Genomic DNA, 13,650 nt, shown 5'->3' on the forward strand with positions numbered 1-13,650 from the left:
ACATCTATTTCCCATTTAGTTTATTGTTTCAAAAATGGCATGTTCCAAATTACTGAGGGATTAACTGAATGCCGAATGTTTAAAAAAAGGGGTAATCTTATACATAAAATTAGGAAAAGATAAGACAAAAAAGCAACTATGACATAACTGTCACATAGTCTAAAATTGACATGTACCATACTAATCTGTGAACTTTTCTCGAGTATTATTGTTGCAAATAAACAAAATTATATTTTCAAGTAAAACATTTAATAATGTAAAAATATGCTATTAAATACATTTATTAAGAAAAGTCACTTCAGAAGTCTTCTGACTTTATAACTGAAAAACGAATGAAGGATGTGGACATGGACAACAGTGTAGTGACTGCTGAGGGGAGAGAGGTATAAGGGGACTAAATGGTAATGGAAAAATATAATAAAGACAATATATTTTTTTAAATGTAAAAAAAGAAAAACAAATAAAAACTGTTCTGTGCTTTCCAAAAAACAAACAAAAACAAAAAACACAATGCCACCTATAACTTTTCTTTTCACAGTAGGGAAATTCTAGTGTTCTCCACATAATTCAATTCTGGTTTATTTTTTAAGTTAGAAACACAAATTTGTACTAACAGTTTTTCCTTAATTTGCTTTCCTAAGGAGGAATGTTAGCCTTCTGAGAGAAAATGGAGACTTTGTAACCAGGAGCATTTCTGTTGCCTGATTATCAAGAAAACTTGGTTTTCATCTTATTTAGCTAACTTTCATTCAGAAAATTTTAGTAAAATACATTTAAAGCTTGGTATTGTAAGCATGCAGAAGGAAAAATAAAACTATAAAATGAAATAGGGGCTAAAATAACAGCCTCTAAATTGTACAAGTGATTACTGGTCTGCCACTACTCCTGAAATGAGTCCCTGTGCACTGCCCAGTCCCAGGTCTGCCTCACTGACATAGAAACTTACTTCTCCTTGAGTTTTTGTCCTGTGGGTGTGACTCACTAAGAACACATGCATTTCTCAAGTTTTAGGACATAAATAAGGCAAAAAAATAATCTTTAAGGTTTGTTCTGACCCTAATTTAAACAAATTCTTGTTTAAATTTCATGGAGTTACACTCCATGAAAATAGTAGGCTAAAGCAATAATAGGTAATACTTCACTAACAGTCAGCCCAACTGGCTTGGAGAACAAAATATGTGTCCTTCCTAAACTTCTACATTGCCATTTACCTACCAGTCTGAGGGTTTTAATCTGCATGGGTCCCTTATAAGAAGGTCAGAAGTCATTGTCACTCTCTTCCAGGGGCTCAGGTTTCCTGACCCTTCGAGTAGGTTTAGCTGGGGAAAGAGCAATGCTCTCGTCTTCCAAATCTTCATCATCTTCATCATCTTCCATGTCAATTTCACTGTCCTCTGAGTCTTCCTATAGGAAAAAGACAGCAAATGCAACTGAGGGCCCATCTCATTTCTGACACCTTATCAGCAAGACCCTACCTCACTTTTTTGCTAGCTCAATAACTAGCAACACCCCCATGTGAAGGAAGGGCTTGGCAGAGAAGCAGTCAGGCTGTGGGGACATAAAAATGGACCAAACATCTAGATATTGCTGGCTGAAATACAGAGATCATGATATCATCTAACTGCTAATCCTCAAATACCAACATGCAATCCAAGGTTGGTGTCACAGGGGCTGCCTTCCCACAGATGTCTCAGGACCACCACGCCTGCACCAAGGCTTGCTGGATGCAGCTTTGCTCGTGGTGGCCCAGAGACCCACCACTGGGTAGTAGGGAGAGTGGGGACTTGGAAAGAGGAAAGGAGAGCTTATTTTGCTTTTGAAGATTGGGGATGGAAAGCCTCACAGAAAATGAGCATAAGGAGCAAAACTTAAGAAACGCTCTCCTCCATCATCTAGATCTAGGGTGACCAATTCAGCCAGATTTTAAAACTTCAAGTCCTATATCCCAGGTAAACCAGGATGGTTGTTCACTCTATCTCAATCACTCCCACTAGCACACACACTGACATACTGTAATTTCCTTCTTAAAAAAAAAAACTCTCAAAATTTAATACTATCTTCCTCTCCAGCTACTCTGCCCTGTTTCTCTATTTCCCTCACAACAAAACTCCTTGAATGAATTTTGAACTCACTGTCCCTATGTGTCCCCTCTCGCTGCCTCTTAAGCACACTCTAGTTAGGCTCTCACCCCACCAACCCCTCTAATCCGCTCTTGTCAAGATTGACACATTTAACACATTCAATTCCCATAGGGTAACTCTCCGTCCTCCTGTTTACCTACGGGCTCCTTCTTCCCTGGCATCCACTCTTCCGTCCTCCAGAGCACCCTTCTCTTTGGGTTCCCATCCCATCTTACTCCTGTGTCCTGTGTCGCTTGCCCAACCCTATCCCATCTCCCTGACCTCCACATTATGGAGTCAACTCAGGTCTGTGGGCCTCCTCTCTTCTCTTTCTTCTCTCTCCCCCAAGCAATCACACGTACCCTCATGCTTAAAGACCACCTAGACCTGACTTTGAACTCCAGAGTCGAATTTCAACTCAGCATCAGCATGTAGACACCTAGCAGGGCAACTCACACTAAGAATATCCAAGAACTAAACTCTCCATCTGTACTCCAAGCCCCTTCCTCAGGTCCACCCCAGCTCAGGAGATGAAAACTGTGCTTTTGGACAATTATGCCACAACCAAGACATCCTTCATTTTCTTTAACACCCCATGTCCAATCAACAAAACCTGATGGCTTACTTTTGAAACATGTTCAGAATCTGACCACTTCTCAATACCTCACTGCTACCACCCAAGGCTAAGCTACCACCACCATCATCTCTACACTACACTATTGCAAATGCCTCTTCTCTGTGCTCTCTTAAATGTGAGTCAGCTCTTGGCACTCCTGGGCTCAGGATTCTGCACCTTGCCATTGTACTCAGAGAAAATGTCAAGTCCTTGCCACATTCTGCAAAGCTCTATACAGCCCCTGCTGCCTCTCCTGCTGCTCCTGCCCCCAATTCACTCCATTCTGGTCACACCGTCACCTCTGAGCCTCGAATGCAAAAACCACATTTCCTGTGACTAGAATGCCTCTCCCTAGCACCGTGTCCCTCCTTCCACTCAGGCCTCTGACCAAATGTCACTTTATCAGAGAGGTCTTCCCTGACCAATCAAAAGACATTCCTCATTCCTGTCACTCTGTTCTAAAACCTGCTTTATTTTTCTTCTTATCCCTATGAGCCCTGATGGACCTGCCTCACTATTGCTGGGCCCTAAGCTTAATAAAGTTAGGAACCTTGTTTCTATTCACTGTATTCCCCACAGTCCATAATAGTGGCAGGCACATATCAGGCACTCAAAAACCATCTGTCTAGTGACTGAGTGACTACATGAAGGACAAACTCCCACGCTTATGGGGTGATACATGAAAACAGCCTTTCTGAAATAAACATGCATCAACAGATGCAACACAGAACCAATTTAAGCTACAATAGTGCCTTTGTTCTGAAAAGTAGAGAGCTATACAAATGATCAAGCAAATCATAAGAAAAGAGGTGAGCCAGGGCTCTCGAGGCAACTCCCACACCAGACTTTCCTTATTTCTGTCTTGGATGAGTAAGCTAGATGGACAGAAGTTGTTTAACCATCCATCCCCTACCTTGTTAAAATTTCTGAGGTGGTTTCTCTACTTTACTAAAGACCACCTTCTGTGTGTTTAAGGCTTTATCTTCTCGGTGCATCTTGCCCAGCACACCTGAATGACCTCTCTCTCCTGTGAATGTCTGTGACAGTACACACTGCTGGTCATAAATAAATGGACCTTTTGCACAAGAACATAAGGCCTATACCCATCTCTGTGTAGCTACTAGTGCCACACTCTGGACACATGTGGCATTCAACTTGGGCAGGTCTGTGCCTGGGATCAATCTAGTCCCTCTTTGCCTCTTGGGACTCACAGTATTGCCAGGGACTGCAACGAAGAAGGCAGGCCCAGAGTGATGGATGGAAAAGCCCCAACAGCTGGGCTCCAGCAGGGACCCCTTGTTTCCCCATTCTGGTTCACATCTCAGTCAGTTATCCACTTAATAATGTTCAAGGTGCTGCAGCCCCTTGCCCAGCCTCTCCAAGGCCCTGGTCTCAGGAGAGCCTCCTTTTCATGTTTCCTCCCCAGAATGGAGGTGAAGAGAGGGCTAGTCTTGACCCCGGGCGCTCAGCAGCAGCCCTTCCTTTCTAGGTTACGGTGTAAGGGCCAGATGACTCCCCAGCCACAACATTTCTTGTCTCTTGGTTCAGCCCTCATTCCTCCTCCTTAGCACAGGCCCCTTTAGGGAATTTCACCATTCACTGCTGGGCCCATTTTGAGTGGCTTTTTGCCCGAGACAGAAGCATCGTTCTTGGGGAAGGCTCTCTGCTGGCCTTGAGCAAGCGTGCACGCACACACACACATGCACAAATGGATGAGGTGAAAAAGAAAACCAACCTGCTTCTTGGAGCTGGAGGTCTTGCCTTTACCTAACAGAGTTGGTGGTCCTTCCATCTTTGGAAAGTGAGAGTAGACAGAAAATAAGAAGGAAAAAAAAGTAGGGCAAGCAGGTTCATTTGAAAAGAAATGAGCCATCAACAAGCAAAGAATAGAGTCCAGCTCCGTGGGAGGCCAAACTCCGCCACAAATCCAGGGACAAGCCTGGCCGAGAAGCCACACCTCACACTACGCTGCTCAGATGCTTGGTTCCTGGCTAATCTAGTCACTGAGGCCAGCCCCAGACCCCGGACCAGAAAGAATACAACTGCTGACGGAAGCTGGTCAGCACTCACATCATCATCAGAGTCTCCACCTTGCATTGTGCCCACGATGCTTTTGTTAGGTCTTCCTGGAGAGAATAAAAACATGAAGACATCACAAAAACCTTGTATAGTGAGGCATAAACTGGCTTTCCTTTAGAAAATTGGGAAAAAGAAGAATCATAAAAAATTTACTCAAGTAGCATCCAACTAATCAGAACTGCTGACAAATGGTAATGGACTTTTTGCATTTCCACAGTGAAACAAGGGAAAGGGCAGTAAAATGTAAGCATGAAACATAAATAAGAAAAATATGGGTGCATCCTATAAATGTCTTAGGGAAAAATCACTGAATCCCATTGTTAGTGTATACCCAGTGGAACAGGTATGCTATCAGTTGAGAAAAGAAATATATTCTCCCTTTATGGACCCATGTCACCTGTACTTAGCTCTATGTCTGAATTTCAAAAAGAAAAATGTTTAAATATCACAATTAGTTCATCTTCCAAATGTCATTATTATCCGAGTAATTCTCCATCCCTCCTTTGAAAGTCAATGTTGTCCAGATGTGACTCCTGCAAAAACTCAGTAGGCGCCCTTCACTGAGTGGAGGAAGAGAACTGCTCTCACACCTGAAGGCTGAGAGAGGAACATCTCTGTCAACATCTCTGTCGTGAGGTCCAGGCCTCAGGAGAAAGGCAAGGAGGTCAGCTCAGTGAGGAGCTAGCTCAGGACAGGCCTGGATGCGACCACTAAGATCTACTTATGAAAACTTTTCCTTGGGTCAGATAAAATGCAGATCTTGTGTTGTTTCACTCCTGAGCGAGTGGTCAGCAGGAGAATTTAGGAGCACTGGCGCCTTTACTGGGTTCCACTGAACTAACCACATACATTTTCAGAGCCTTGACTCCCATATGTAGAATGGGAGTCATAACCTCTAACCTCTATTGATGTCATGAAGTTGTTAAAAAATAAAAGGAAAAGAAAATCAGAGTATCTAACTATCCTATAAAAAGGTGAAATGTAATAAATAAAAATAGGCAGACTTAGAATAAGAGAAAGCAGTTAGCAACAAAAGTTAATATGAAATGATCAAAGGAAGATGATTTAATACTTATGTACATAAAAACTCAATCCATTGGGCCACACCAGCCAGGGCAATATATTTAATTTTTTAAGAAAAGCAGATTGTGGCCCTGGCTGGTGTAGCCCAGTGGATTGAGTGCCAGCCTGCAAACCAAAGGGTCACTGGTTCAATTCCCAGTCAGGGCACATGCCTGGGTTGCAGGCCAACTCCCCAGTAGGCGTGCATAAGAAGCAACTGCACATTGATGTTTCTCTCCCTCTCTTTCTCTTTCCCTTTCCCTCTCTAAAAATAAAAATAAAAATAAAAATAAAATACAAAACTGATTGCAGAACCATATACATAGTCTGGTCCCATTCAGGTTAAAAAACGTTTCCGGTGATCTCTGTGTCCATGTTTGAGTATGTGTGTGTGTAAGAGCAATTTGGAAAGACATACTCTTAGGCCACTGGCCAAGAGCCTTCTGGGTGGGGAGCGGGACATGAGCAAATACCCACCCAGATCTGCTCCACACATTTTATCGCTTGAATCTGGTGCAGTGAAAAAGTAAAAATTAGAACATTTTTAAAAGGCAGAGATGCTTGAGTAAGTCCCTTCTTTGTACATTAATTCTCTGACCATAAGGTATATAACTGCTCTGACAGCAGTTTTGGACATAAAAAGGACAGAATACAGCTCAGTGGCAAAAGCAGTGTGTTCTTGTGAATTCTGAGAAACACCAAGCCACAAATAAGAATCAGCCATTCTTGGAACCACATGTAAGAGCATTAGTGGCAAAGATGACCACTGAGCAGTTTAAGAGCTGAACTCTGACAAACAACAGGGCAGGATAAACCCCAGAGCAGGGCCACCCACAGTGTGCTTACAGCCTCAATACCAAGCAGCTCTGACCCAATCCTGACCATTGTGTTCTGTGACAGACACAGGGAGGACGGCCAGTGGAGGAAGCCATCATACCTTGCATGAGCACCTCCATGGCTGTCCGCGGCTTAGACAGCCGCCTCTCTTCCAGTTCACTGTCGGATTCATTGTCATCCTGGATGTCAATGTCTGAGTCGTTATTACCTGGTAGGAACACAAATAAGCCAAAAAAAAACGGGGGGATGGGGGAGTAGATTCATCATTACTTCTGAAGCAGCCTCTGTCCAGCAAGGCTGTTGTGCAAGGCAGCTGCACTTCTGAGCCTTTCTTTTGATACATTAAATTTTATGAGACTCTCAGGATTTGCTTGTAGACACTTAGGGAAGAGTTAATGCAGATGATAGGCTGGTTTTTTTAAAAAACAATTTTCCAATGCTAGAAATAAGCAGGTCAGATGTATTAGAATGAATCACTATTCCAGTATGTGAAACTAAACAATTGAATAGCCAGTTGTGAGTGTAGTTGGAGGGGAAAAAAACTCTTTTCAGTCTTTAGGCTGTGTTACCAGAACTCAAGCTCCTTGAGGATAACAAAAATGACAGCGACTGCCCCGAAACAAGACTGGAGGCAAGAAGGAGACCAGGCTAACAACGGCCTGAGCAGGGCTGGCATGAGAAATATGGTGACCTAGTGACTGGCAAGGAAAACTGGTGCTCACAATATTCTTTACTGGAGAAAATTCCATTATAAAGAAAGGCCATTCTCAATATCATGGCCTTTTACATTAATCTCTTAAACACTCTTCCGGAGTTTTGTGCAGGCTGAACATTTCCTAATGGAAACCTATGGAATGAGAATTTCCACAGTGGGGAGAAAAAGTGTTCACCACCCAGTCCCTCACTACTCTGCTGCACCCAGGGAGAGACACAGGTTTTAAAGATGGGACTGGAGGAGTTTGCAGTTGCTGCTCTGATTACTAACTTTAAATCAGTTTGGCAGTATAGTAAGTGTTCATCTACAAAAAGGCTTTGCTTAGGCCCTGATATAAGAGGGTAATGAAATGGTGGCTGCCTCTGGCTGGGCACTGAGTGAAAGTTTTCTGCCTTCTTTAGCCACGGAGAGAAGAGCTGTGCTCCACAGCACAGAGGGCAAACCTGGGAGCCGGAGAGTGTCAACAGCAGAATCTTGCAAGACTTCAACACATTTGATCTGAAAATTACCACCGTACAAAAGGCCTTATAGAGAATATGATTAAATATTAATGCAAGTTAATGACTATAAAATGAAATCACTGTTTAGCTTAGTTCACTTTTTACTTCACCCAGGAAAATTATGACATTAAGTCCATAACAAATGCAACATAAATCAAATGATATCATGAATTTCAAAAGTATATTAATACAGATATCTCAGGCTCAGCATGATTTCTTCTGACAACTCAAAAGCAATACACTGAGGACTAAGTATTGTGTTGGCCAAAAAGTGTGTTTGTTTTTTTTCCCCCCTTAAGATGCCTCTGGTAGCTCTTAGCTGTCTTTAACTCCATTCAAAGCAATTTTGTTAGATTGTATTATGACAGCTGTCATATCAGTGTGCATTTAAAAAAAATATCAAAATTGGTGAATTTTCATGTAGCCATTTTAATATTGAAGATGGAAGAAAAATGCAACATTTTCGGCATATTATGCTTTATTATTTCAAGAAAGGTCAAATGCAAAAAAGATTTGTGCAGTATATAGAAAAGGTGCTGTGACTGATTGAATGTGTCAAATTGGTTTGCAAAGTTTTGTGCTGGAGATTTCTCACTGGTCAATGTCTGGGTAGAGCAGTTGAAGTTGATAGAGATCAAATCAAGACACTAATTGAGAAGAATCAACATTATACATGCAGTAGATAGCCAACATACTCAGAATATCCAAATCAATCAAGTTGTTGGTGAAAAATGAAAAATATGTCTTTTACTTTAGAAAACAAACAAACAAAAAAAAAACCCCACAAACTTTTTGGCCAACCCCATAGGTAAGTAAATGCACGCTGACACTGAAATCACGGAACTGTCAGTGACATGCTAAAATTACGTACAGTAGACAACGGTGCTGGTAAAATTCAATGGGGAAGGAATAGTCTTTCCAACAAATGGTGCTGGGACAACTGGATAGCCACATGCAAAAGAATGAAGTTGGATCCTTACCTCACATCATAAATAAAAATTAACTTAATATGGATCAGAAACCTAAATATAATAGTTATACTATAACACTCCTAAAAGAAAACACAGGAGTCGATCTTGGTGACCCTGAATCAGGCAGGGACTTCTCACTCAGATATGACACTAAAAGCATAAGCAATCCCCCCAAAATGGACAAATTAGACTTCATTAAAACTTTGTACAGCAAAGAACATGAAAAAAAGTGAAAACACAGCCTAAAGAATAAGAAAATATTTTCAAATCACTTAAATCATTTATAAAATACTTTATATATTCTAGTGCCCAGAATATATAAAGAACTTCTACAACTCAATAAAAAGACAACCCAATTTAAAAAATATGCAAAGGACTTGGATATCTCTCCCAAGAAGACACACAAACAGCCAACAAGCACATGAAAAGATGTTTCAGTTCATTAGCTATCAAGAGAAATTCAAATCAAAACCACAATGAGATACCACTTTACACCACTTAAACTACAGGCAGTTTCTTTTTAAGTTTCTCCTTTTAGATCAGCACTGTCCAACAGAGATATAATGCCAGCAATAGATTTAATTTTAAACTTTCTCGTAACTACAGTCAAGTAAAAAGAAACCGGTGAGTTAATTTCAATGTTTTATTTGATCCAATATATCTAAAATGTCACTTCAATACGTAACCAATGTAAAAAATTATTAAAGAGTCATTTTACTTTTCTTTCATACTAAGTCTCCAAAATCTGGTGTATACTCTCCACAAACAGCACACCTCAATTCGGACTAGTCACATTTCAAGTGCTCAAGACCACACGTGCTGACAGCGAGGTAGTGGGTAGTGCAGTCCTAGACTCAGGGTTGCCCAAGTGCCTCGTCCATCACTGTGGGCTGGCACAGGGCTTGACACAGTGCAGGCATGCAGTGAATACAGTCTGGAGCAAAAGTAGGTTTACAGCTGTTCATATGGAAAATAATGCAATAATTAATACATAATAACATAAGAATAAACTCTGTTTTGAGTATTCACAACTGTACACCCACTTTTGCCTGACCCTGTATACATTAAATGCACAAACATCTGTTCTCCATTACACCATAAAAACAGAATCACAGCCAGGCTGTTGTGACACTGTGATTTATAGTAAGAAATGTACATTTGGTCTCCATCCCTGTTTCTGGCACAGAGCTCTCAAACCCTAAGGACTTTTTAAGATGATGGGAGCAACAATGGTCTCTCTTGTTATGCTAATGAGGTGACTTTTGGATCTCGCCCAGGGTGGAGCCTGGCTGCCTGTAAGAACCAACCATATGGTTAGAGAATTGGAACTTTCAATCCTGATTTCTGGGGAAGGGAGAGGGGCTTGAGGTTGAATCAATCGCCAGCCACCAACGATTTAGACAATCATGACTACACAATGAAGCCTCTATAAAAACCCAAAGAGAATATATCCTGTTGGTCTTTTTTGGAGAGCTTCCATGTGCTGCCCAAGGTCAAAAAGGACAGAACCTCCTGTTCGAGACTTTGCCCTGTGTATCTCTTCACTGGCTGTTGATTCATACCTTTTAATATCCTTTGCAATGCATCCATAATCTAGTGAGTAAACAGGTTTTCCCGTGAGCCTCTCTAGCACATTAATCAAACCCATGGAGGGGGCTGTAGGAACCTCTGATTCCTAGCCAGTCAGAAACACAAGTATCGATGTGGCATCTGAAGTGGAGGGTGATCTTGTGGCACTAAGCCCTTTCTTTATCCCTGGAATCTGATCCTCTCTCTTGGTAGCCAGTATCAGAACTGAGCTGAATTCTTGGACACCTTGCTGGTGTCCAAAAATTGCTTGGTGTGGAGAAGCCTACACACACACACACACACACACACACACAGGAATTGGGTCTGGGAATACCATTCAGTTACTCAAGTGCTTTGTAGAAATTTCTGAGCCATTTTATAAATTTGGAGGACTCTAAGTTCCTAATGCTACATACAGTAAAGAATCCTACTGGGGTTACAGTTATAAATTTACCACCAGTAGTAAGGTTTAAAAAGATGGTGGGAAAAATGAAAAGTTGCCCTTTACTTCTGTTACACGGTATCTGAACAAATTACATTGCCTTTTTTAATCTCTGGGGCCCTATGGCATTCTCCCATCTCTAATCACTCAGACTCTCTCTTCCTCAAGTCCCTTACTCTAGACCACCAAAACCAAATCCAAGATGACCACCTCCTGCTTAACAAAGGGCATCATGGATCAGGGATGAGCCCCTTGAACACATTACACCTTCTAACTCCTCTAACTTGCCTGAATTTAAGTCCTTGGTGTTCACACATTTCCTCAGTGAAACTCATCCCTTCACCTAGACTCTGGGTCCCAGTCTTTCTAGGGTTTTCCTTATCTGGTATCTCCTTTTCCCCAGCTCTACTGATTCAGTCTTCAGTGAAACAGCACCTCCTCAGTGAGGTCTACCCTAACCCCCATTTAAAAATGCAATCCTGTCACACTTTCTTCATTCCTCCCTCTTACCTGCTCCCCATGACATTTTTCTCCTTCCACATATAGCCTGCTTATTACTTATCTCCTAGCATGTTAGCATGTTGCTAGCATGCAAGATGGACTGGGGCAAGGATTCCTCTCTTTTGTCCACTCGTGCACCCTCAGCACCCAGAACAGATACTTAACAATGCTTTGCTATGCTGAGACAGCTGCCTGAAGAGTGGCCTGAGCAAGATGATCTCTTCAAGCTCTTAGACTTTACTAATTCTTGCTCCTGATTTATGTCTATGTACTATCAGATTTTTGTGTTTGGAGGAATCTTTCTCAGATGGAGAAAAATTCAGTCTTCCTTTATACATCTCCCTGATCCAATACTCTGGGCAATGTTCTCACATGTGCAGAGAAGTAAAGAAAGAGAGTCCATCTTAAGAATGTGAGGATGAGAAAAAATGAGAATGGTCCTTTATAAATGTTGGATTGGCCAAAAAGTTCGTTTGTTTCTTTTTTTTTTCTGTAAGATGACTCTAGTAATGCTTACTTGTCTTCAACTTCATTTGAAATGATTTTATTAGACTGCATTATGACAGCTGATATATCACCATGCATTAAAAAAAAGTATCAAAATTGGTGAATTTTTGTGTAGCCATTTTACTACTGAATATGGAAGAAAATATGCAACATTTTTGGTATATTATGCTCTATTATTTCAAGAAAGGTAAAAACACAACTGAAATAAAAATATTTGTGCAGTGTATGGAGAAGGTGCTGTGACTGATTGAACATGTCAAAAGTAGTTTACAAAGTTCTGTGCTGGAGATTTCTTGGTGGATGATGCTCCACGGTCAGGTAGACCAGTTGAAGTTGACAGCAATCAAATAGAGACATGAACTGAGGACAATCAACAGGGAGACAGCCAACATACTCAGAATATCCAAATCAATGCAGTTATTGGTGAAAAGGAAAAATGTGTCTTTTATTTTATTGAAAAAACTAAACAGGCTTTTGGCCAACCCAGTATTTTCCTAACTTCTCTCTTCACTCCAAGCTAATTAAGTGCTATCCTTCATTAAGTTGGTTTATACTGGAAATTCTTCTGAAAAAATTTAATCACACATCCTTCTAAGAATCTTTGTCCTTTATGAGACCCCAAACCTATGGATCACAAAGTGAAAGTCTGGGTTCAGAAGAATAAAGCAAGGTCAGTGAGAAAGGACTTAACGTGCTGGCCTGGGGCGGGGCAGGAGGCAGCCAACCAACTAGAGCTCTTACCTGTGCCAGGCCTCCCAGGAGGGCATACACTCCATGCAGGCTTATCACTTAGGGCAGCTTCGGGTTCTCCTGGCTGACCTGGAACCATAAAGGCGAGGGGCTGCTTTGGCTAGAGAGGCCCTTGGAATTTCCTAACCTTACCCCAAGAGGATTTCCCAGCAGTTCTTATTCTCCTTTCAGGGTTTTGTGAAATTCAGGAAAGGCACAGAACGAGTACAAAAGGAGAGAGGTACAAAGGGAAAAGACAAGAGAGAGCATGCCTGGTGTCCCAGGCATACTACCTTCAAGCAGGGGAGAATAAAACTATCATCATGAAAAAAGAGCAAAAGGAAAAGTAACTCTATGAGACAAAGCCATCAATTCTGCAAGAAGATCACACGCTGCTACAGTCCCGGGGCTGACTTCACACCTCAGTGAAGTTCACAGATGAAGTGTGCTAACCAGTCATGAAGATTTCTTTCCCACAATCTAGATCTTATATGTAAGTAACTCCTACTTCTCTATAGGTGATAGCTCTGCAGAAGATGGGTGTGTGTGGTGGGGGGACTAGCTTTCAGTAAGTGACCTATTCACTTGCACTGCATTATGGTGCCCATTTTCCATCAGTCTGCCCTAAAATAAGGAAGTCTACAGACCTCCAAGACAAAATTTTCTTTTATAATTATATATGTTATATATAATTCAAACTATCATTAAGCAGAGAAAAACACTATTTTAGTCGGCATAAAAACCAAATGTGCTGTAAATACTCTGTAATTTAATCTAGTCTCTTGAGTTCTTGACTGAATTAAAATGGTACCTGATATTAAAGTTGAGAGAAAATTGACTTTTGAAAATAAAATATGCATATAAAATTTTCAATGCTAAAAATGCTACTCCAGAATAAACACAGCTATTTAAAAAGTACAGCCTTACTTCCACTCTTGAGCAGTCTCTTTTCTTCTTCCTTCAGTTTGTTCTGCATCAGACGAAGAGTATTTTCAGCTTCCT

The 13,650-nt window shown here is 41.2% G+C and overlaps 1 protein-coding gene across 6 annotated transcripts in view; it reads right to left on the reverse strand.

The window, feature by feature from the left end:
• The window catches only part of CLUAP1 (clusterin associated protein 1), a 46,503-nt gene continuing 32,853 nt past the window's right edge, over window positions 1-13,650 (reverse strand). For 3 of the 6 annotated variants that reach the window (XM_045820936.1, XM_045820930.1, XM_045820931.1), the window contains 6 exons: window positions 13,576-13,648; window positions 12,661-12,738; window positions 6,815-6,922; window positions 4,807-4,862; window positions 4,472-4,528; window positions 1-1,404 (listed from right to left, as the gene is read on the reverse strand). In XM_045820936.1, the coding sequence (XP_045676892.1) occupies window positions 1,258-1,404; window positions 4,472-4,528; window positions 4,807-4,862; window positions 6,815-6,922; window positions 12,661-12,738; window positions 13,576-13,648 (519 nt within the window). In that variant the 3' untranslated portion in view covers window positions 1-1,257. The remainder of the gene's footprint in view (window positions 1,405-4,471; window positions 4,529-4,806; window positions 4,863-6,814; window positions 6,923-12,660; window positions 12,739-13,575; window positions 13,649-13,650) is intronic. The other 3 variants (XM_045820933.1, XM_045820932.1, XM_045820935.1) reach the window with 3 other exon arrangements.

Source organism: Phyllostomus hastatus, unplaced genomic scaffold, assembly GCF_019186645.2.
Source record: "Phyllostomus hastatus isolate PE091 unplaced genomic scaffold, TTU_PhHast_1.1 phas_scaffold_442, whole genome shotgun sequence".
Lineage (NCBI taxonomy): Eukaryota > Metazoa > Chordata > Mammalia > Chiroptera > Phyllostomidae > Phyllostomus > Phyllostomus hastatus.